The sequence below is a fragment of the Bos taurus genome, chromosome 7 (genome assembly GCF_002263795.3).
Source record: "Bos taurus isolate L1 Dominette 01449 registration number 42190680 breed Hereford chromosome 7, ARS-UCD2.0, whole genome shotgun sequence".
Lineage (NCBI taxonomy): Eukaryota > Metazoa > Chordata > Mammalia > Artiodactyla > Bovidae > Bos > Bos taurus.
The window spans coordinates 12,747,536-12,771,080 of NC_037334.1; the positions used below are offsets into that span (position 1 = coordinate 12,747,536).

At 55.1% G+C, this 23,545-nt stretch overlaps 2 protein-coding genes and 1 non-coding gene across 11 annotated transcripts; 2 read left to right on the forward strand and 1 right to left on the reverse strand.

Moving 5' to 3' along the window:
• The first annotated feature begins 112 nt into the window (after positions 1–112).
• HOOK2 (hook microtubule tethering protein 2) lies at positions 113–12,034 on the forward strand. 9 transcript variants are annotated; one of them, XM_059888214.1, is made up of 22 exons: positions 113–228; positions 2,162–2,247; positions 2,317–2,389; positions 3,326–3,376; positions 3,475–3,607; positions 3,705–3,772; positions 4,257–4,319; positions 4,628–4,708; positions 4,810–4,970; positions 5,057–5,197; positions 6,249–6,450; positions 6,753–6,863; positions 6,973–7,060; positions 7,449–7,518; positions 8,659–8,796; positions 8,888–8,975; positions 9,182–9,216; positions 10,801–10,883; positions 10,967–11,070; positions 11,238–11,348; positions 11,414–11,488; positions 11,591–12,034. In XM_059888214.1, the coding sequence occupies exons 1-22, from the start codon at positions 223–225 to the stop codon at positions 11,738–11,740; spliced, it is 2,118 nt and encodes a 705-aa protein (XP_059744197.1). In that variant the 5' UTR covers positions 113–222; the 3' UTR covers positions 11,741–12,034. The 9 variants fall into 9 exon arrangements, 6 of the variants coding, with proteins under 6 accessions (XP_059744197.1, XP_015327446.1, NP_001421909.1 ...); XM_015471960.3 differs by lacking the exon at positions 113–228 and adding an exon at positions 1,498–1,658; NM_001434980.1 differs by lacking the exon at positions 113–228 and adding an exon at positions 1,498–1,658 and having other exon boundaries at positions 11,417–11,488.
• A 2,178-nt stretch (positions 12,035–14,212) lies between these two features.
• BEST2 (bestrophin 2) lies at positions 14,213–23,458 on the reverse strand. The gene is made up of 10 exons (XM_002688761.6): positions 20,098–23,458; positions 19,168–19,420; positions 18,909–19,003; positions 17,235–17,468; positions 16,998–17,152; positions 16,633–16,710; positions 16,312–16,464; positions 16,144–16,224; positions 15,792–15,946; positions 14,213–15,188 (listed from the first exon to the last, which is right to left on the reverse strand). Exons 2-10 carry the CDS (start codon positions 19,317–19,319, stop codon positions 14,753–14,755), a joined length of 1,539 nt encoding a protein of 512 aa, XP_002688807.1. The 5' UTR covers positions 19,320–19,420; positions 20,098–23,458; the 3' UTR covers positions 14,213–14,752.
• Positions 17,736–17,807, forward strand: TRNAC-ACA (transfer RNA cysteine (anticodon ACA)). Its single transcript has one exon. It is a non-coding gene; the product is annotated as a tRNA-Cys (tRNA).
• Positions 23,459–23,545: the final 87 nt, after the last annotated feature.

A 23,545-nucleotide genomic window follows, 5' to 3' on the forward strand; every position in this document is an offset into this window, starting at 1 on the left:
TCTGCCAGGTGGCAGCCCCCCCCCCCCCCCCCCGTTTCACCCTATTGGCAGCACCCTCTCCCTTGACGGGTGCGGGTAGCGAATAAAGGGCAGTTGTTCTCACGCCCGCCGGAAGAAGCCCAGTCCGGAAGCCCGCACTGCCGGCCCTTGTCCCCTTCCTCCCTATTCCTTCCCTCGGCTCTGCTCCCAGAGGATGGAGACTGAAAACGACTCGGGAAGGGGATGTGGGTGTGTAGACGAGCCTCCAAGGTCCCTGCGTGTGTGCGGTCGCACGTTTGAGTGGGCTGTAAGCTGGAGTCTGTGCTAGAGTGATTGTGTTCCCGCGATACTGCGGGAAGAGGGAATGCAGGGAGGGGGTGTTAAGAGGGGAGCTATTATCATCCTGCCCAAATTGCTGGGGTAAGGGGGGGCGCGGGTAGGAGTCGCCAGAACCAGACTCTAGGTTGCAGGGAGCAGCTCTCCTTCTTTCAGACCTAGACCCACCCCCAAAGCAGAGCCCGCCCCTCCCTCTGGGTACAGCTAATAACCTCTAATTACTACTCATTACCTCGCCCGCCCCGCGGGGGAGGGACTGCAAGGGAACTCAGGCGTCAGAGGACGCCGGCCAGGGCTTTACCCGCCTCCCAGGCCCCCAAGCCGGATCCACCCAGAACCTCTTTCCTCTCTTGCGCACCGGGAATTATGAGAGCCCTTGCTACCTACAGTCGTGGAGATTCCAACCAACTATATAGTTAAATCGCTTAGCGCAGAGCTGCATTCTGTAGGCACTCTATAAATAGTGACTGCGAGTTTATTGTTACGTAGTACTGTTAGCATTTTCCTTTTAAGCCTTCTTCACTGCCCAGGGGTCTCAGAGTAGGCCCGTCGTTTCCCCTCTAGGCTGCGCTCCTGCGGTCCGGGCGCCCCCTGGTGGGCCGAGGCGACCAGGCCGGCCCGGTAATGGGTTCTGAGGCGCAGGGCTCAGAGAGGGGAAAGGGCTGGGAAAGCTTAGTGAAGGACGGATTCAGGGTAGGCAAGTATGTCTGTTCACTACCCAGGACTAACTATCCTGCCCTTGACTTAGGACCCGAATCCCCTTGTCTACCCTTGGGCAAGACTATCAAATTCTTGCCGCTGGGAAGAAACTTTAGTGTTCCCTAAGTCCATAGAATATGTTATGGCCTGCCCTTCTCCCGCGCAAAGGCTCCGATCATAATGTGGTTAGACAGCAGAATTTCTTTCAGCTGAAGGGAAAGGACGTGAATGCGCCTGTATAACAGGGTGGGGCAACTCCACCTCGGTTGAGGAAAGACGGCGAGGTCTTCACTACCTCAAAAAGAGCTCGGGGAGGAAAAGAGGCGAGGCCACCCTTGGGATGCGCAAGGTTGGCCCAGACTGACCCCTAGCGGCACTACAGGCGCTCAAACGGCTTCCCGGATCCAACATGGCGGGTCTGAAGGCCTGAGCTGGAGCCTGGAGGAGATCACGTGTCTAGGGCGGGGCCTGCGCCTAGGGGGCGGGGCGGCGCTCTAGGCCGAGCGGGAGGTCGGGGCTGCTGGCGCTCGCTTTTGGCTGATCTGGAAGCCGCTGCGGTGGCGGGGCTGCACGGCCGGGGTCGAATCCGATCGGGAGCCATGAGCATGGACAAGGAAGAACTATGCGGGTCTCTGCTCACCTGGGTAGGTCGGGGGCGGGGCCAGGGACAGGTGTACGCCAACTTGGCTCTGTCCACTCACTCCGTCCTGGGGCTGGGAGGAGGAGGGGGTCGTCAGCCTGCTAGGTAGTTGAACTCTGGCCTGAGCACCTGCCCCGTCACGTGGCAGTTTTGCTGGAAAGCACAGGTGAGGCCACGCCCCTTTGTGGCTGGGTCTTGTAGAAGGGGAGGGCCCAGGTGAGGTGGCCTGGTCACGTGGTGCCTATGGGGACCAGGTGACTTGTGATTCTGCCCTCGCTTGGTTGCGCGGAGTTTGTTCGGCAGCGGTAGAGTAAGGCCACGCCCCCTCTGGTCGGTCCAGGTGAGCAGAGGCCACACCCCCACGGAGCTGGCTTGCTGGAGCAACTGGCCAGCAACTTCCGCCCAACCTTGTGAAGGTCCTGCTGAAAGGATAAGTCTGCGAAAGGGGCGTGGTTCCTTGGTCCCGGCCCCTGATTCTGGTTGTTGTACTTTCCTCTCCTCCCTCAGCTGCAGACGTTCAATGTCCCGCCCCCCTGTACCAGCCCCCAGGACCTGAGCAGTGGCCTGGCAGTAGCCTTTGTGCTGAACCAGATGTGAGTGGGGCTGAGGGGGAGGGTCCCAAAGGAATCCTCCAGCAGCTCATCCCACCTTCTCACCCCCAGAGACCCTTCCTGGTTCAACGAAGCGTGGCTCCAGGGCATTTCAGAGGACCCAGGTCCCAACCGGAGGCTGAAGGTGACAGGTGGACTCAGGAATAGGGGACAGACTGGTGAAGAGTTGATCAGGGACCGGTCAGTTAGATATATCCTGGGTGATGGACAGGAAGAGAGACAGTTGTATGGGGACCAGCTAACTATGTATTTGTTCATTCATTCTTGTATTAAGCAGGCCTGGGTGTGCAGCAAGGAGTAACACAGACAAAAAACTGCATACACAAGCATTAACATTGACTTGTAATAGCAGTTAGCTCTATGAAGAAATAAAAGCTGGGTCGTGAGAGACAGCCAACTGAGAATGGGTGGGTGGTTACTCTAGATGGGCTGATTTCCAATGTGAGATTTGGAGGAATGGGATTCCAGACTCCAGGAAAAACTGGAAAGGCCTTCAGTTGGGAATAAGCTTGGTGTGATCGAGAAATGAATGGCAGGGAGGTTAGAACAGAAAGCAGGAGTGTAGGCATGGTAGATGAGGTCATCAGGGACCTGGCAGGCTGGAGCAGGGAGGTAGATTCTATTTTAAGCTGTGTAAAGTCAAGAAAGGATTTTAGTAGAGGAAAGACACAAACCTGGCTGGGGCTTTGAAAAGCTCCCCCTGGCTGTTTGTAGAGGAATGGAGGGCAAGCAGCAAGACTGGAAGCTGTTGTAACCATTCACGTGAAAGAAGATGATGGTTAGGGTCAAAGGGTAGTGAGGCAGGTGGTGAGAAGTGACTGGATCTGTGGGACACGTAAATAATATGGGCAGGTGGAGAAGAAGAGCCGGCAGTCAGACAGGTCAGTCCTAGGAGGGCGGACATTGAGACAGAGAATGGGACCAAACAGGATGAGACGACCAGGGATTAGGAGGTGAGGCAGAGAAGAAGAGGATGAGCTAGACAGGTTCAGGGTGGGGTCTGCCTGGCCCCTTCTGGGGGGCTTTCAGACCCTGGACACAACTCCTTGCCCTTCCCCAGGTCAGCAATCTGAAGGCGATCTTACAGAGCCTAGTGGAGTACTCTCAGGATGTGAGTAACTGTAAAGGGATTTAGTGGGTTAGGTTGGGAGGAGCGGGGCGGGGGGGAATCCTTGAGCCCCTGATACCCCTTCATCCCCCCATCCTCAGGTCCTGGGGCATCCCATTTTGGAGCAGCACCTTCCAGATGTGAGCCTCATTGGCGAGTTCTCAGACCCAGAAGAGCTTGGCAAGCTGCTTCAGCTGGTTCTGGGTTGTGCCATCAGTTGCGAGAAAAAGCAGGGTATGGGAGGTTAGGGGTGGTCCCTAATGGGAAGACCCGAGAAAACCCTCCTTGCCCCTCCGACCCTCGCCTCAGTCTCCCCCACCTTGACCCTCAGAACACATCCAGAGAATCATGACACTAGAGGAATCCGTTCAGCATGTGGTGATGGAAGCCATCCAGGAGGTAGGTGGGGGTGCCCACTGTGGGAAGGAGCTTCAGGGGAGGGGACATTTCCAGGGCAGAGGCAGCTGGGCACAGGCTCTGCCCTGGTAAGGCCTGGGCTCTGTGTGGAACTCAGTTGGCCAGATTTCTCTGTCTCATGTGTCTGCCAGCCTCTCCCAGCTCGAAGTCACAACCTACCATGCTAAAAGGGCCAGGCCTCAGGAATTCTCAGATGGTCCAGTGGTTAGGAATGAATGCTTCCACTGCCATGGCCTGGGTTCAGTTCCTTCTCTGGATCTAGGATCTCAAATACTTTACAGTGCAGCTGGGAGCTGGGGGGAAGGACCAGGACTCCCTGTTTGTTGGACATATGGGGCAGCCTCTGGACTGGGGTTGTTTTTGAAGGACAAGGATTCTTAGGCTGGATTGTAGGAACTTTGGAGTCTGCCCTCAGAGGCCCCAGCTCATCTCAGTGTTCTCCCACTGCCCTCTCCCCTCCCTCCAGCTCATGACCAAAGACACCTCTGACTCCCTGTCACCAGAAACATATGGGAACTTTGATAGCCAGGTAAAGGGTGGGGACCTTGTTAAAGTCCACCCCTATTACTGATTTTCCAGGGCTGCCTAAGGAGGAGGGGCTTGACCTTAAGCCTGTAAACCACTCCCATCCCCCAGGATCCTAGTCTCTTGCCAGGTCCCCAGGGCTCCCGAGTTGCCTTTCCTCCAGTCCCCTCAGGTCCAAGCTCTCTCTTAGATCTGAGGGTTTGTCAGCTCCCTCTGCTCTGTCCCTGGAGATCCCAGCCTCCCTTTCTGCATCCTCCTCCCCTGGATCCCTGAATTTTTTTCTTCTCCCCGTCCCTCCACTCCTCTCATCAGTCCCGCAGGTACTACTTCCTGAGTGAGGAGGCTGATGAGGGGGACGAGCTGCGGCAGCGCTGTTTGGATCTGGAGCGGCAGGTGGGGCCGAGATGGGAGTTCTCAGGTGCTCCCAGGGTAGGGTTGCCCGCACAGCCTCCCCTCCCAGCTCCAGCTTATCTGTATGCCCTGCCTGCCCGCAGCTGGTTCTCCTGTCAGAGGAGAAGCAGAGCCTGGCTCAGGAAAATTCGGTTCTAAGGGAGCGGGTGGGCAGGCCCGAGGATGAGGGCGCCAGCGGCCTCACTGCCAAGAAGCTGCTGCTCCTGCAGACCCAGTTGGAGCAGCTGCAGGAAGAGAACTTCAGGTATGGCCAGGCGGGGGACAGGGCCAGCAGACCAGGGGCCTGGGGCAGGTACAGTCCCTATATGTGACGCTTCCGCCATCCCCCAGGCTGGAGAGTGGCAGGGAGGACGAGCGCATGCGCTGTGTGGAGCTGGAGCGGGAGGTTGCCGAGCTGCAGCAGCGGAACCAAGCGCTGACCAGCCTGGCCCAGGAGGCACAGGCTCTGAAGGATGAGATGGATGAGCTTCGGTGAGTGGCAGGTCCCCACTGCCAGATTGCCTCTCTGACGTCACTGTACCTCTGTAACCCCCAAATTCCTAGTGAGCCCTCACAATGCCCCATAGACTCTAAAGTACTGCCCTGAACACTGCAACACTATCCTGGAACCCATCATGTCCTCTGGAGAACACCAAAGTCCCTGGATCCATGGTGGCCCCCCAGGACCCCACGATGCAATAACTTTGCCCTTGGTGACACCTCTGGCCCCCCATCTCATGACTATCCCTTCTTATGATGCCACAGCATCCCTGAAACCGCAAAGTGCATTGTGGGCCCCCATAGTACCCACCCCTGAACCTCAATGTGCCTTCTGTAGCCTCAAAGAGCTCCCTTGTGATCCCTATGACACCTCTGTAATGTTAAAAGTTCCTAGTGAGCCCCTACCATATCTTCAAGAACCCCATATTGCTGTGCCTCAGAGATCTCCCATGACCCCTCCATGGCCCCTGCACCCACAATGCCCTTATTGGCCCCACAGCCATCTCATGACCCCAGAGTGTCCAAGGAGGCTCCTCAGATCCTCTGGGCCCCATCATTCCTCTTGTAACCCCAGTCGTTTTGTGTCTTCCAGAAAACCCCTGATTTTAATCTTGGGGTAACCATTGATGTTTGGGGCTTCCCAGGTGGCTCACTGGTAAAGAATCTGCCTGCCAGTGTGGGAGACACATGAGATGTGGGTTCCATCCCTAGGTCGGGGAGATCCCCTGGAGAAGGAAATGGCAACCCACTCCAGTATTCTTGCCTAGAAAAATCGCATGGACAGAGGAGCCGTGGGGTCCCAAAGAGTCAGACATGACTGAGCCACCGAGCACGAACACAACCATTTATGTTTAGGTCTTCCTTTATGCTCCCTAATGATCCCCCAACATCACCAGGCCCCGCTGACCCCTGACCTTCGTGAACCAAATGCCCAAGGCTGACCTGACACCTTCCCCTGCCCTGAGGGCCTCGCATCCAAGCTGAACCCTAGCAGACCCAAGCAGACCCCCACCTCCTCTTCCCACTTGCCCCGGCCCCCCAGGCAGTCCTCCGAGCGTGCCGGGCAGCTGGAAGCCACGCTGAACAGCTGCAGGCGCCGCCTGGGCGAGCTGCGGGAGCTTCGGCGGCAGGTGCGGCAGCTGGAGGAGTGCAACGCCAGCCACGCGGAGCGCACACGACAGCTGGAGGAAGAACTACGCCGGGCCGGATCCCTGCGTGCCCAGCTAGAGGCGCAGCGGCGACAGGTGTGGGTGGGAGCCTGGACCCGGACTGGGGTGGGGTCTCCTCTCGGCTGGCTACTGACTTTGGCCTACCCTCAGCAGAGTGCTGAGCCAGTCCACCCAGAGCCCGCCCCCTCGTTTACGTAGAGGCCACACCCTCTAGACTGGACAGCTCTGCTCTAGCTTTGCAAGCCCCGCCTCTTCACTTAAGCCCCGCCTCTTCCAAGTCTCTTTCTGCTGGTCCCTCTGGCCCCGCCCTTTCACCTTGTACTCAGTCCCTGTCCCTCCCTCTCACCCTGTAGTCTTCTCCCCTCGCCTCTGTTCAGGTTCAGGAACTGCAGGGCAAACGGCAAGAGGAGGCCATGAAGGCTGAGAAATGGCTATTCGAGTGCCGCAATCTGGAGGAAAAGTATGAGTCGGTGACAAAGGAGAAGGAGGTGAGACTGAGGTCCTACTGCCCAAGCCTCACCCTGCCCATCAAGGCAAAGCCCATTTCCCAGGAGGCCGATCCTGCCTCAAGTGGCCTGTTGCACCCTGTCCCTCCAGCGGCTGTTGGCAGAGCGGGACTCCCTGCGGGAGGCCAATGAGGAGCTGCGCTGCGCCCAGATGCAGCCTCGGGGGCTGGCCCAGGCCGGTGAGTTGGAGGTTCATCCCAGGGCCTGGGAGAACGCTGGCCTGGAGCCTTACCTGGCCACATGCGCTGTTAGGGCAAACAGAAAAGGCAGTGCCCAGGGCTTGTCTAGTTTGGGGTCGCAGAGCGAGGCCATGCTGGAGGGAGTCTCAAGTGGAAAGAGGTGATGTGGCCCAATGGAAAGCAGCAAGAGCTGTCCTTCGGGGCTCTAAGGGGGTGAGCAAAGGCAAACTCAGGCCAAATATCATGGCTCCCTTTCAAGCTGGGTGTGGGGTTTGTGTCAAGTCAGGCATTGGCCAAACTTGAGTCCCCAAAGATGCTTCATCCAAGGATCCTAGGGACGGGGACAAGAACTGTGGCACCACCTGAAGACTTTTCTCACATTCTCCAGACCCCTCACTGGATCCCACCTCACCGGCTGTGGGAAACTTAGCAGCTGAGATCCTTCCTGCAGAGCTCAGGTATCCAGGGGTCAGTCACTCAGAGCTCTGGTCCCACTGGAGCCTACCAGTTCCCACCCTGAACCCCGTTCCCACCCTCAACCCCATCCCCAAAGCAGGTACTTACCACTTGCCAGACCTGCTCAGCTTGGTTCCCAAGTCCTAGCTGAGCTTTTTTTCCTCCACCCTATGGACTGTAGTCAGAGAAGGCAATGACACCCCACTCCAGTACTCTTGCCTGGAAAATCCCATGGACGGAGGAGCCTGGTAGGCTCCAGTCCATGGGGTCGCTGGGAGTCGGATACGACTGAGTGACTTCACTTTCACTTTTCACTTTCATGCATTGGAGAAGGAAATGGCAACCTACTCCAGTGTTCTTGCCTGGAGAATCCCAGGGACGGGGGAGCCTGGTGGGCTGCCGTCTATGGGGTCACACATAGTCGGACACGACTGAAGTGACTTAGCATAGCATAGCATGGACTGTAGTCCACCAGGCTTCTCCATCCATGGAATTCTCCAGGCAAGAATACTGGAATTGGTTGCCATTCCCTTCTCCAGGGGAATCTTCCTGACCCAGGGATCCAACCCAGGTCTCCTACATTGCAAGCAGATTCTTAACCATCTGAGCCACCAGGGGAGTCCTTTATGCTCACCCACTTCTAATTCTGCTTTTACCTGTCTGGGACTCTAGCCCTGTTGGTGGCTCCCCTCACCTCTTTGGGATCGACCCTCAGTGCACCAATTAGATCCAACTTATCTGTCTCCACTGCCCAGGCAAAAATCCTTTGCCGGGCACCGCCCACATCAGGTTCTGCCCCCAGGACACAGCCCTGTTCTCAGTGTATTCCCTACTGGGATCAGTGTCCTATATCCTGCCCACATGAACTCCCAGTCCAGCTTTCCTCTTTGCAGTGTTTTCCTATCCTGGAGCCCCATCTCAGTGCTCATGGCTCCGTCCACTTTGTGCCACCCCACCAGCGCTCCGCCCACCCACTCCTAGGCTCAGTCCCAGGTACTCTAACCCTACTCTAGGGTCTGACTGGGCCCTTCCCCTGGGCTTTGTCCCTCTCCCGGCCCCGTCCACCCAGTTTCCCTCCTGGAGCCCTGTAGGCCTGAGTGGTGACCCATCCCCAGCCCTGCTCACTCCTTCCCCATCCCCAGGGAAACACTCCTGCGACTTCAATTGGAGAACAAGCGCCTGTGCCAGCAGGAGGCGGCCGACAGGGAACGGCAGGAGGAGCTGCAGCGCCACCTGGAGGAGGCCAACCGTGCGCGCCACGGCCTGGAGACGCAGCACCGGTGAGGACCCTGCAGAGGAGGGCCTCCCCCTTAAGCTTGGAGGCGGAGTGAGGGAGGGCGCAGGCACTGAGCGGGGCCCCCACCTCCGCAGGCTGAACCAGCAGCAGCTGTCGGAGCTGAGGGCCCAGGTGGAGGACCTTCAGAAGGCCCTACAGGAGCAGGGGGGCAAGACTGAGGACGTGAGTGCTCACCTCCTCCCTGCCTGGCCCTCCCCTGTGCCCACCACTAACCCTCTTCTCTCTCCCCACTGCTGCCTGATGCCCCGTGAAGTCCATAGTAAGTACCTTGGGCTCAGAGTACCACTCCCGACCCTCACCCGCCAAGAAGGTTGGGACCTCTGGACACCTCATCCCCACACTCACCCAGCGCCTCTTCTCTCCTCCAGTCAATCCTGCTGAAGAAGAAGTTGGAGGAACATCTGTGAGTCGGGTGGGGGGAAAGATTGGGGCAAAGATGTAGGGGATGGATCTGGTGTCCATGGGGAGTTGTTTATGAGGCCAGGGGGTCAGCTGACACACAGACTAAAGTGTCAGCTCCCCTGGGGTCTTATAGACCAGAGGAAGGTGTGTGGAGTATTTTGGGGGAACAATTGGGAGTCACTCAGGGAATTTCAGCAAGGTTGTGTGACAAAGTGATAGTCAGCTTTTATTACTTTTTTGCATTGCAAAAAAAAAAACAACTTTTTTTTTTTTTTTTTTTTTCATTTTTGAAAACACAGCTCAGCTTGTGGGATCTTAGTTCCCCAACCAGGGATAAAACCTGGGCCCACAGCTGTGAAAGCTCCACGTCCTAACCACTGGACTGCTAGGGAATTCCCAAAAAATAAAGTTCTTTATTAAAAGAACTTTCTTAAATAAATAAACTATTTTAGATAGCTATCACAATTATAATTTAAAAACCAAAAGGTATACCAAGTTATATAGAAATAAAGGGTAAACATCTCAGTCTTCCCTCATTAACTCAGTTTCTGCCCCATTCCAGCCCCATTTCTATTAGTTCATTATGGAAAATTTTCTAGAATTTTTAAAGCAAATTCAAATGAATGTGAATATAGCTTTTTACTCTCATTCCTAATTTACACAAAAGGTAGTATAATATGTACACTTTGCTTTCCCTACTTAACCAGTTAACTGGGGAAATTTCTTCGTATGAATAAATAAAGGGAGACCTTATTATTAATTTCTTGATATAGCAGTTTTTGTCAGCTGGGGTTCCATGGGGAAACTGGACCTTACAGAAAATGATTTTCATGACTATTCTCTCAGTTCTGCCAAGACTGGAATGTACCTAATGCCAACCTAGAGCACAGAAAGCTATTTCCTTATAGAGGATGAATACCTGGAGGCATTAGGGCTTAATTCTGTAGAATTCTGGTCTAGAAGGGCTGGCATATAGCATTTTTTTGGTAATATCGTAATTGATTTAATTCATTCTTTCTAGGCATTTGCGATTTCAATGTGTGCAACAAAGTAAAATCTTATATATGTATCATTTTGTTTGTGTGCAAATATATCACACACACACACAAAGGAATGGGTGGCTCCCAGGGCATATGGGTTTGTAATTTTAGTAGATATAGCCGAAGGTTCACTATTAGATGTTATACCATGTTCCAAGTCCATAATACATGATATTAGTCTCACTTATAGGGACTTTGGGGTTTTGCCCCAGGTGGCAGAATGCAAACTATTAGCTTGTATTTCCTTTCTTTAGAAGAGATTTGCATTCTAGAGAGATCCCTGGCTGCTGGGTGGGGAATGGAACTAAAGAGCTGAGAATAGAAGGCTGGCAAGGGATGATGGTGCCTGGACCAGCATGTGGGCTGTGGAATAGAGAGAAGTGGACAGATGGGGGAGGGAGGGCTGGTGCAGGGGCCACCTGGTGAGGGTCATGGAGGGTCATAGCCCCCAGGCTTGGAGTCAGGTGGAGAGGTCTGCAGGAACACTTCTGGGAAGCAGAGAAATGGGCCTGGAACTGAGACTGCCTCTGGCTCCCCACCTGCAGGCAGAAGCTGCATGAAGCAGATCTGGAGCTGCAGCGGAAGCGCGAGTACATCGAGGAACTGGAGCCCCCCAACGACAGCAGCAGTGAGGGGGGCGCTCAGTGGCCTGGATGGGTGGGGGGAGCCCCCAAGCTCAGCACAGAGCTTAGGGGCCACCTTGACCCCCAGCAGCCCGGCGTATCGAGGAGCTTCAGCACAGCCTTCAAAAGAAGGACGAGGACTTACGGGCCGTGGAGGAGCGGTACCGCCGCTATGTGGACAGGGCGCGTGCGGTGAGGATGCTGGGTGCCCCAGTGGCCTCCTGCCCAGACCACTGCTGCCCACCTGGCAACTCTCTGCCTCCTGGCCCCATGCCTGTCCTGCCGCATCATGTCACAGACTTCTGCATCATGGCCGGTGGGGCCAAGGTCACCTTGACTGTGTCTTTCCCCACCCCTAGGTCATACAGACCCTGGAACCCAAGCAGCAGCCACCTGGCGGGGCTCCCCTAGATCTCCACGCCCTGAGGACACAGCTCCGGGAGCGGGACGTCCGAATTCGGCACCTGGAGGTTGGTGTCCTAACCCCTTCTCACTGCCACCAGTATATCCAGTCCCTTGACTGTTCCCTCCTTAGCAGATGGACTTTGACAAGAGTCGAAGTCAGCGGGAGCAGGAAGAAAAGCTGCTCATCAGTGCCTGGTATAATATGGTGAGTTCACCATCACCTGCCTGAAGTACTGGGAGCATGGAGGGTGCTGGTGTCCTGGAGGCTCATCTGACTCCAGCTGTGCCCCTCCCTCCCTCCCTCCAGGGCATGGCTCTACAGCAGCGAGCTGGGGAGGAGCGGGCCCCTGCCCATGCTCAGTCATTCCTGGCACAGCAGCGGCTGGCCACCAACGCTCGCCGTGGACCCCTGGGACGCCTAGCAACCCTGAACATGCGCCCTGCCGACAAGCACTGATGGATCGCAGGATCCTGCTACCTGCCCAGCTTAATCCACCCTGGATTCCCCCAACTCACAGGGGGCCCAGAATTATGCCTCAGCTGGTTGCTTGAGAGCCTTGAAGTCACAGTCTCTGCCCCTTTCTCTCTCAGCTGGGACAAGAATGTAGGAGGCAGGTGGGAGGCAAGAATGGGCCTACTCTTTTTAGCAATGTGATTCTTATTCTTGATTTTCTCCCTGGGGTTAGTGAGCTGCCAGGGGATAGAGTGATTTTATATTTGAGAAGAAAAATAATAAAGACTTTTAATCTGACCTGGCTGGACTCTGGGCACTGAGGGCAGGGGGAGATGGTGGGCAAGGGATCATTGCTTTTAAGAAAAGACTGGCTTATGTTCTTTGTTGGTTTTTTTTTTTTTTTTTTTTTGGCTGAGCTGGGTCTTCATTTTGGCGCAGGATTTCTTTAGTTGTGGCGAGTGGGAGCTATTTTTGTTGTGGAGCACGGGCTCTAGAGTGTGTGGGCTCAGTAGTTGTGGCCCAGGGGCTTAGTTGTTCTGAAGTATGAGATCTTAGTTCCTCAGCCAGGGATCAAACCCAAGTCTCCTGAATTGCAAGGCAGATTCTTAACCACTGGACCACCAGGGAAGTCCCCCTTAGCTTTTATTCTAAGTGAAGTGGGAAACACAGATGGTTCTGAGCAAAGGAGGAATGTGACCTGATTCAAGTGTTCATAGGCTCCTTTTGGTCCTGTGGGAGGAACAGACTGTGGAGATGTTAGGGTCAGAGCTGAGAGACCAAGTCACTATCCACATGGGTGGTTGGATGATAGTGAGGGCTCTGGCCAGAGTGGGAATCCTAGAGGAATGGGAAATGGTTGGATTCTGGATACAATTGGAAGATTAAGCTGATGGGATTTGCTGTCCCATCACTTCATGGGAAATAAATGGGGAAACAGTGGAAACAGTGTCAGACTTTATTTTTTTGGGCTCCAAAATCACTGAAGATGGTGACTGCACCCATGAAATTAAAAGACACTTACTCCTTGGAAGGAAAGTTATGACCAACCTAGATAGCATATTGAAAAGCAGAGACATTACTTTGCCAACAAAGGTTCGTCTAGTCAAGGCTATGGTTTTTCCAGTGGTCATGTATGGATGTGAGAGTTGGACTGTGAAGAAAGCTGAGCACTGAAGAATTGATGCTTTTGAACTGTGGTGTTGGAGAAGACTCTTGAGAGTCCCTTGGACTGCAAGGAGATCCAACCAGTCCATTCTGAAGGAGATCAGCCCTGGGATTTCTTTGGAAGGAATAATGCTAAAGCTGAAACTCCAGTACTTTGGCCACCTCATGCAGAGTTGACTCATTGGAAAAGACTGATGCTGGGAGGGATTGGGGGCAGGAAGAGAAGGGGACGACAGAGGATGAGATGGCTGGATGGCATCACTGACTTGATGGACATGAGTCTGAGTGAACTCCGGGAGTTGGTGATGGACAGGGAGGCCTGGCATGGACAGGGACCCCATTCATGGGGTCGCAAATAGTCGGACACGACTGAGTGACTGAACTGAACTGAACTGATAAGGAGAAGCGATGACAGAGAGAGAGAGAACCTGGGGACTCCCCTGCCAGTCCAGCGGTTAACACTGTGCTTCCACTACTGGGGGCCTGCGTTTGATCCCTGGTCAGGGAACCAAGACACCACTTGCAGCTCTGCGTGGCCAAAACATACACATATATGTGTGTGTGTGTGTATATATATATATATATATATACACACACATATATATGTGTGTGTATATATATATATATATGTATTTTTTTTTAAGGGACTTCTCTAGTGGTCCAGTGGTAAGAATCCACCTTGCAATCATGAAACACAGGTTGGATCCCTAGTCAGGGTACTAAGATGTCACATGCTGTAGAGGAACTAAGCCTGCACCAAACCAAAAGATCCTGCATGACCCAACAAAGATCTCGTGTGCTACAACTAAGATCCAATGCAGCCACATAAATAAAATGGTTTTTAAACAAATAAATGAACTTAAAAAAAAAAGAAGTTGAAGGTGACTCCCAGGTTTTGTCCTCAGGAAGAACAAAGCTGATGGAAGATAAACAAGTAGGGAGTCAACAGGGAACTGGTTTGGGGGAGCATGTTATGTTCAAGGTGCCCATGAGATCTATACATAGAGATGTTGAGTAGACAGGTGGCTCTCTGCATCTAGAGTGTGGGAAGGGACCCTGGCTGGACTTCTAAATTCAGGAGTCATCTACATACGATTGATGTAAGACCTAGAGCATTGTAGAGGCAGAGGGGTCACTTGCAGAAGCAAGGCTGGCAGGAGAATTCCCTGGCGGTTCCGTGGTTAGGACTTCTCACTCCATTGCAACGGGTCCAGATTTAATCCTTGATCGGGAACTAGGATCCCTGCAACTAAGCTGCAGGGCGTGGCCAAAAATAAACAAAAGGTTGGGGGGAGAAAGCATGGTCCTGGGACCTGTGAATCCTATATTGATGAATGCGTAAAACCATGGGCACTGAATGGGGCCATTTCAGAGAGTAGAATTTGGAAGTGGACAGGACATCATCAAATAATCCTTAAAGCTTACCTAGCATAACTCGCCTGGCAGGAGTTGGGTTTTTAGAAAAAAAAAACAAAACAATTTTATTGAGCACCTATTATGTATCAAACATTTTTTAAAGCCACTTTCATTTCATCCACACAGCTCAGGAGATGGGCACTCACTTATATGTCCAGTCTAAAGAAAGAAGAAAGGCAGGTCACAGGGATAAAAGCCTCTCACGCAGTGGCAGGAAGTAGAGCTGGTGGTAAGGCCCAGCTAGCTGGAAGGATACCCCGCCCTTGGTGCAGCCCTCGGCCCACAGGAGGCGCTCCAACGCTCTGTGCCAAACGTAAAGTTGGGGCGCAGGCAGGTAAGAAGGGGGCTGGCCGAGTCCACACGCAGCTTATGCAGACCCAAACTGCTGCAGGCAGGCTTGTTTCCCTGTCCTTGGGAATTCAGGGTCCAAAGGTCTCAGGCTAGACTCTCCTCCTCCTCGCCAATGGGGCTGGGCAGCCAGGGCGGAGCCGGCCCCCGGGTCCCAGACAACGGCACCACGGTTAAGGGCTCAGAGGGCGCCCTGGGAGCGGGGACGAGGGCAGGCGACTCGGGGCCGGTGATGGGCTCAGACTCCGGCTCCGGCTGGCCTAAGTCGACCAGCGGGCCTTCGCAGCCACACTCCGGGACCGCGCCGTCGGGAGCGCCTGCGCACGCGCAGCTAGCAGCCATGGATTCCTCCGACACGTGGCTGTTCTTGCGGCGCAGCAAGGGCACGCGCCGGCCCAGCAGGCCACCTGTGCCCATGCCCGTGCCCACTGGCAGGAGGCGCTGCAGGAAGTCGCCGTGTGCTTCATTCAGCGGCGCCTCCAAGCCGTCCTGACGCTGGAACTGCATGTCCTCCTTGGCCAGCCTGCAGGAGAGACAGAGGGTCAGCACTTGCGCCTCTCCCGTCTTCATCAACAGAGCTGAGACCGAGGCACGGTACTTTTCCTGCCTCCACCCATCTCATTGTTCCACTTCTCCCAGAAGTCTTGGCTTGCCCCTTCCAGAGCCTGGCCTTATCCTCTGGCTCTGGCTATGAGCAAACTTAGGCCTTAAAAGGCTTAGTTGGGGCTCTGCCTCGTGTTGCTTCTGTTCTGCCCAATCCTCATAGACTGTAGCCTTTCGTGTCCCGGCCCCAGACCTTGACCCGGATCCCTGACACCTCATCCTAGTTCTATTGACTGTAGCTTTTAGCTCCGAATCTCCAGGGTGTAGCCTTTAGCCCCGTTCTGGTCACCCACTGCCCCTTCAATTAGACACAACCTGCAGTCATGCATCCAGAGGATGAGATGGTTGGATGGCATCACCAACTCAATGAGTTTGAGCAAACTCCAGGAGATGGTGAAGGACAAGGAAGCCTGTTGTGCTGCAGTTCATGGGGTCCCTAAGAGTTGGACACAACTGAGAGACTGAATGACGACACAGTCATGAGACCCCACCCAAGAGGCCCTGTCCACCCCCACTGGCTCACGTGATGTCGAAGGTAGAGCCCTGGAAGGAGGGCTGCTGCATCAGGAAGGCAGTGGCTGCGGTGTAGGGAGCTCGAGCCTCAGCCGCGTCCCAGTACAGGTCCTTCTCCAGCATGGCCAGGTCATCATACATCTCGTCCACAGCCAGCATTGACACCTGCGGGAGAGGATATGCAAGCAAGAGTGGGGCATGGAAAAGCGCTGGCACCACAGGGTGGACCCCTCAGGATGGGTAGGAAGGTGGCTATCAAAGAGAGAGGATGGTTCAGGAATGATGTGTGGAAGAGTCTTGGCAGGGCTGGGGCCAGGGTCCCTTTAGGAGCCTAGGGATGGTCTCAACTGAGAGAATCTCACCTGGAAGCATCGGTCGATCAAAAAGTTGGTCTCAAAGTCATCGTCGTCCTCTCCAAAGGGGTTGATGAGCTGCTCAGCTACCTGAGTGGGGAGAGGGGAGGTAAGCAGAGCCCTGAGAACCCCTGCCCACTTCGCCCCTGTAGTCCTGGCCTTGGGACCCCCACCCACCTTGAGCCAACCAGCATAGAAGAAGAACTGCAGCAGGGTGAAGATTGGCACGCACAGGTCCAGGTCATGGTCTTTGTAGCCCTGTGCTGGGTCCAGGAACTGGCGGCCAATGAGGCAAGCCAGGAAGTAGCTGTACACAGCAATGGTCACCACCTGGGGGAGGGACAGGACGGGGTGCCAGTCAGGTCTTGAAAGTCATGGAGAGACCAGAGCTAGGACCACTAGTCACTGTGACAGGGTCTCAGCTAGTCCTTAGTTTTTCCTTGAGACCAATGCTCCAAAGCCTCTGACACAGGATATAAAAAGGCAGAACCAGGTTACCTGGGTGTAGACAAGGGGCACGCTAATCCAGTCATAGTGAAAGAGCATCCCACATTTGCTCCGAAACACATTCAGCTCCTGGTGGGGCGGATATAGGTCATGAGGGGGCTGAAATGTGAGCTCACACATGGGGATTAAGTAGGGGGTTACCTGGGATGGAGGTGAGTGGTCACCTAGTGGGAGGCGGGCATGTGCTTCCAGGGACTAGAGAGTCTTCAGTGGTGAGTGTGTATACCTAGGGGCATTATTCACCTAGAAACCGTCCCATAGAGATACGTGTACACCTCGGCAAGTCAGGATATGACACACCTCAGGGTGGGTGGGGTACATTTTTTTTTTTAAGAATGACCATCCGGATAACCCACCTCTAGTAGCAGCTTAAAGGCGCCGTTGTCGCGGATGCGGCCCTCGCGCCGAGCCTGCGCCGCCAGGTTGCAGAACCAGACGCAAGGCACCCAGTACTTGTTGTAGGATGAGTTTAGGTTCTCGAACTTCTTGCGCTCCTCGCGGGTCATAAACCCTGCGCGGGCGAGGTCGGGAGTTATTTACCCCGCCCCTACCTTGCCCCCGCCGCCTGCGTCCTGTTTTGGCCGGAGCCTCACCTGCTTCCACCACATGATCTATGGTGGGGAAGCGCTTGAAGACCGCGGTGCTGACCGAGCGCAGGATAAGCACCCCGGAGAGCCCTGCGTAGCGCATGAGCGTGCGTCGGTAGAGGCGGCCGCGCTCATCGTGTCCGTGCACTGTGCCGACCACGACACACATGAGCGCGTCGGTCAGGGGCATGGATAGGTACTGGTTCCACCAACGGTGCACTACCAGCGTCACGTAGAAGCCTGCGGGAGAGCCGGGGATGGGGGAGAGGGCTCAGTTGGGAAACTAGGGTCAGGGAGTTGGGAGCCCAGATCAAGGGAAGAGGAGCCGACCTGGGTCTTGCATCAGGAGCACGGGGTAACTGGACACCCAGACCATGTGGGACCACGTGGGCTGGGAACCTTAGGATCTAGCCCTGAGGTCAGAGGTTGGTGCAGGCTGAATCACCCTGGCTGCTTGGATGTCATCTGAGATGGGAGATTAGGATCTCCATATAGAGGTGAAGGACTTCCCTGGTGGCTCAGAAGGTAAAGCGTCTGCCTACAATGCAGGAGACCCGGGTTCAATCCCCGGGTCGGGAAGATCTCCTGGAGAAAGAAATGGCAACCCACTCCAGTATTCCTGCCTGGAAAATCTCATGGACGGAGGAGCCTGGTAGGCTACAGTCCATGAGATTGCAAAGAGTCACACACGACTGAGCGATTTCACTCACTCAAAGAGGTGAAGGAGGGCTTCCCAGGTGGCGTTACTGGTAAAGAATCCTCCCGCCAATTGGATCCCTGGGTGGGGAAGATCTGGAGTAGGAAATGGCTATCCATTTCAGTATTCTCGCCTGGAAAATCCCATGGACAGAGGAGCCTGGTGGGGTACTGTCCGAGGGATCTCAAGAGTCAGACACGACTGAGCACACACATCGAGGTGAAGACATGGAGCCCACAGGTAAGTTGTCACCAAGGCCATAGGGAGCCCCTGAGCCAGGGGTGTGTGAAGGGGTTGGGCACACGGTCTAAGTTAGGAAACCTAGGGCAAGCTGGTCACCGCATCCCTATGGGCCCAGAATGGTGGGAGGAAGGCTGATATTATGTGAAATCATTGAGGACAGGGAGCTGGGGGACTTGTCAGAGAGATGCCCCTCAGGATGGACTTGAAATGAGGGAGTTCTATGGGATCTTTGGAGGGGGTCCCTGGGATGGCTCGGATGATAAAGAATCTGCCCGAAGTGCAAGAGACCTGGGTTTGATCCCTGGGTCTGGAAGATCCCTCAGAGAAGAGAATAGCAACCCACTCCAGTATTCTTGCCTGGAGAATTCCGTGGTCAGAGAAGCCTGGCAGGCTATAGTTCACGGGGTCTCAAAGTGTCAGACATGACTGAGTGACTAACACACACTGGGGATCAAAACATGTGAGGGGAGGCACTGGTAAGCCCATGCAGACACAGATGGGAGTCCCTGAGGTGACCAGGGATAAGCCTGTGGATGACACGGAGCTCTCTCATGGGGGAACTTCAGGGGATACACTGACTAGGTGACCTCCAAGGTCCTGGGAATGGATGCCATACCTGGCGTAAAGGATGCAGAAATGGGGATGTGCGGGGATGGCTTTGAGGAAGGGTCTCAGAAAGCAGGAATGGCTATGGGTGTCTCGGGATGAAAAGAATGGGAAACTCCGGAGCGCGAACCCACCCAGCACGAAGGAGACCGGGATGAGACTGGCGTACCGGTCGCAGTAAAGGACGAGCTTCTCGAAGTAGCGTTTCTGCTCTTCGGTCAGTACGAAGCTGCGAGGGAGAGGGGCACCGGGTCACCGGCGAGCCCCTGTCCCCAGCAGCCGGTCTCTTCCCGCACCCACTCCGGGGCCGCCTCGGAGCCCCTCCTGAGACCTCCCTCAGGCACGGCATTCTCCATCCCCTCCCCACCCTACCCACCCCCGGGGCCGCCTCACCGATAGGCGGCACTCAGCGCCATGAAGAGTCCGAGGAAACAGAGCAGCTCGCGCCACAGAAGTTTATAGATGCTCCCGCGCCACAGCAGCAGCAGCTTCGAGAAGCCGCCGAAGCGCGCCTTCGCCACGCGCGCCGTGTACGTGACGGTCATCGCGGCGCCCGGGCCGGTCGCGCCAAAGGAGAGGGGGCGCTGGATCGGACTTAGGCTTGGGGGCCGAGGAGTAGGGGGCCGGGACGGAGCCGGGCTGCAGGCTATGGGCGGGGGTGGAGAGATGCGGACCCGGCTCGACTCTGCGCGTTGTTCCGAGCCCGACCACCTTACCAGCTCCTGGGTTCCGGCTCTTGCTCGGGTTCCCCTCTCCTCCCACCTGCTCTGCCCTACCCTAGCCCCCAGCCCTCCTCTCCAAGGCCCCCTCTTCCAGGTCACTCCCTTCCTTGGACTCCCGGTCCCAGCGTCTTGTACAGACCTTCCCTGGCCCTCTCCGTCTATCTCCCACCCTCAAGACCCTTAGGTTTTATCCCTCTCAGATCCCATACCCCTTACCTGGACGCCATCTACACTTTCCTCTGCTCCCTGAGTCCTGAACTCTTTAGTTTCTAAGTTCCCAGGCCTCCAACTGAGTTTCGTCCCCAGTTCTCTTTCCTCAAGTTCCACTTCGACCTTTCCTCTCCTCCTCCCCTAACCCAGTCTGGGCCCATTATCTGCCCTGCGCTTTCTATTGAAGTCCTCCAAAGCCTGGCCTCCAAGCCTCCTGGCCCCCAGGTCCCTTCCCATAGTTCCCCAGGCCTCAGACTGGCTCCCTCTGCTGCACAGCAGCCCCAGTCTATCCCCCTCCCACTTAATCGCCCTGCCTCTGCCCCCTCCCCCTGGCCCTGGATCCACCTGGACATTTCCTGTGTCCGTTCCTTGCTCGCCTTCCACACCCTACCCTGAGGATTCAGATGGATTCTCCCTCGCAGACAGACTTGTCCTCAGGGTTCCCGGTTCCCCCAGGCCTGGGTCCTTCTCACCTGATGGCTGGTTCAGGGACACTTGGGACAAGGACAGGATGGACTGGGTGGGTGGCTTCAGTGTTGGGTGGGGCTTAAGCCAGATTCTGTGAGGGAGGGGGCTGGGGAGTGGACTTGGGTGGCCCTTCCCTGGCCCTCCCCCCAGTCAGTTGCACAGTTACAGCCTAAGAACTTTGTTTGAAGTCTCCTCAGTTTGTTACCTGGGGCGGAGGGTGGAGAATTCACCCTGACCTCCCTAGCTCCTCCCTGTCCTGTCTCCCAGTCAGTCAGTCACTGGCAGGTCCCAGAAACTTTAGCCCTAGAGCTCAGGGAGGGGGCAGGAACCCTGTCTTTACCCAACCCAGTTGTACACACACTGCTCAGTGAGGCTGGGTCACTCGAAACTCACCTGTAAATTAACCATAAAGATGCACATGGAAACATACCATAGATCCAGACACAAATTCAACTTTCCTCAACACAGCCTCCCACAATCACCGTGACCCAGAAAGAAGTTACACAGTCACAAAGATTTCCAGAGTCACACAAGAGACACTTAGCCATACCCCACCCCCACTAACATGCAGATATAAAGCCAATGGACCCTAAACCAAACCCACCAGGTTCTCAGCTCTCAGGCACCCACACAGTGCTCCAAACAGCCATCCAGGAACACAAGGGCAGGGACCCAAGCACTGAATTCCTTCATAATTGTACTAGGTAATAAAGACACACACAAGGTCACACAACCAGCCAAGTGCAGACCACAGCCCAACCCCAGAACACCATCACACAGGCGACCATCACACAGAGGGAAGTAGCCTACATTTATTCCTGATCTCCCCCATACAAAAACACACCTGTGATCACATGAGTTTGAGCACGCTCTGGGAGTTGGTGATGGACAGGGAAGTCTGGCGTGTGGCAGTCCATGGGGTCACAAAGAATCGGGCATGACTGAGGGACTGAACTGAATTGACCACACATTAGATGCAGGAGCACCACCCCTCAACCCAGCAGCCCACAGTCCTGGGATCAGATCCAGGTCTGGTGGCCCCTTAGATTTGCCCATGTTGCAAAGACGTATTTGTGCAACACTGACCCCTCCCAACAGTCCCACAGACCCAGAGGGTCACATCCAGGAGTCAGGCCATAATCCCTCATGAAATTCACCTGCATTTATTTGTACGTCAATCCATAAGACACACCCTCCCCAACACCCCCTCACTTTGGGTGGTGGCGGGCAGGTGCGTACACACACCCTGGGTTGCAGTCACTTTCGTCATTGTCATGAACACACAAGCTTAGGGACACAAAACTTTGTCCCCACACTTGGCACGGATACAGGACACATGTTCTCCTTTCAGAGGCACACCTACACAGGGGGCACTCTAGCCTGGCACAGACAACCCTCCATCCTCAACTTTGAATGCATAGTCCAGTGTGGGAGGGGCAGAGGCTCAGGGCTCTAGCCCCAAGAGGGGCGTCCGGGAGTGTCCCTCAGACTCTCCAGTCCACCCTAGCTCCAGAAGTGCATATGGCTCCACTCGACCCCACCCTGAGGTCCGGCCAGCCAGGACGCTGTGTTCCTAACCCAGCAGGTGTCTGCCCCACCCGGGGTAATTAGGAACCAGCCGGGACTGTCTGTCCTCGGACCCATGCCTCCGCTGTCCAGCTGCTGGACAGCTCATAAAAGAGGGTGAGGAGTGATGCTGGTAGCTAAGGCAACTGGGGAGGGGACAGGCTTCAGCTTGATGGGCTCCATACTCATCCTGGCTTCCCTTGTAGCTCAGCTGGTTAAGAATCCACCTGCAATGCAGAGACCTGGGTTCAATCTCTGGGTTGGGAAGATCCCCTGAAGAAGAGAAAGGCTACCCACTCCAGGATTCTGGCCTAGAGAATTCCATGGACTGTATAGTCCATGGGATCGCAGAGTCAGACATGACTGAGCAACTTTCACTTCATTTCATACCCGACCTGAGGCCCCTATTTCTTTGGATGTATCCTTACACACAGCTACCAGCCCTCCCCTCACTCCCCCACCCCCGTGCTCATCTCCCATCCTCCAGCTCCCAGTATCCCCACACACTTTTGACTGCTGGACCCCTGCTGGGGCGGAGGCAGGTTGCCCAGGCTAGTTCACATGCTTACTAATTGTAACAGTGAATATTAACAAACACTCCTTGGCAGGTACATGCCTGGGGCTGTTGTAAAGGCGTTACCTATTTCATCTCATTGTGTCTTTACAAGCAGGTAATGTGAACTTGGTGACTTTGTTATTCCCGCTATTATTCCCGCTAAACTGAGGCCCAGATGACACACAGCCCTTTCATGACACACCTGGGATTTGAACCCTGAGCAGTTTGGTTAGGTTATAAGCACTTCCCTGACATGGACCTGCCTATACTGGCTTGTATGCAACCCGACGGATTTGGGGGGGACACGTCTAGGCTCGTGGCTGGGTTCCCCTTACATATGCACACCCTAGCCCACCTAGATCCTGGATGTGTGCTATCTCAACACTGCTTCCTGACTCATGTGTGTCCCCAAGCACCCCTTCTTCCCCCACCCACATTTAGCGCCAGCTTGGAACTTGCAAATGCCCAAGATCATGTCAATCCTGGGTCTCTCAAGCAGGGTGTGACAATGACTGTCCAGGGAGTGGCAGAGGGAAGCGTGAAGGGGAGAAGGTGGACTGTTAGGTGTCTTTCAGGCTGGTGTGCTGACCCTTCCAAGGTCAGGTGAATTTGTGCCAGGGCCCTATGAATGGCCACACTTCTGTCTCCATTTTAAGAACAGGGGACTGGTACTCAAACTGCAGGAAACATGCTATAGGCCACTAAGACTGTTCTGGGGGCAGGATGGGACTTCAGGGCCCCTCTAGCCTCTGAGTTTTTTTGTCATCTTGTCCCCTAAACTGCCCCCCTGTTGCAGTCCTGTGCTGGGACAGGCTGATGCCACGCCATTCCATAGAACAGGAATTGGTTGTGGGGGAGAGGTGGGTGGAGACTGTTAATCCCCAGTCTGGCAAGCCCAGCCTCTGCCCAGGGCGCCCACTAATTCGCAAACCAAACAGCAGGCAGTGCTGGGCCCGCTGCCGGCCTAATCCGCTCCCCGCCAGCCTGGGGCTGGCCAAGGGGCCTCTTGGTTCCCACGCTCTAAGCCCTGAAGGACGTGGGCAGATGGAACTTCTTCTACTCCAGGCTTTACAGCCCTGAAGGACACCCTGACCCATAAAGACCAAGAAAACAGCACCCCTTTACCAAAGAACCCTCCTTCCAAAATTGCCACAATAAACATGCATCTCTATTAGATTTCTGTTGTGACAATGCCTCTCTGGATGTGACATCTTTGTGCAGTGTACAACCTGTGCAACTGTACATGAAG

Coding starts and splice junctions, on each gene's coding strand:
- HOOK2 (XM_015471960.3), top strand. CDS start 1,614: ATGAGCATGGACAAGGAAGAACTATGCGGGTCTCTGCTCACCTGG. Junction 3,377..3,474: donor TAGTGGAGTACTCTCAGGAT/GTGAGTAACTGT, acceptor CCCCATCCTCAG/GTCCTGGGGCATCCCATTTT. Junction 6,864..6,972: donor CGGTGACAAAGGAGAAGGAG/GTGAGACTGAGG, acceptor CTGTCCCTCCAG/CGGCTGTTGGCAGAGCGGGA.
- BEST2 (XM_002688761.6), bottom strand. CDS start 19,319: ATGACCGTCACGTACACGGCGCGCGTGGCGAAGGCGCGCTTCGGCGGC. Junction 17,153..17,234: donor AGATCATGTGGTGGAAGCAG/GTGAGGCTCCGG, acceptor TCGCCCGCGCAG/GGTTTATGACCCGCGAGGAG. Junction 15,189..15,791: donor GGCTCTACCTTCGACATCAC/GTGAGCCAGTGG, acceptor TCTCTCCTGCAG/GCTGGCCAAGGAGGACATGC.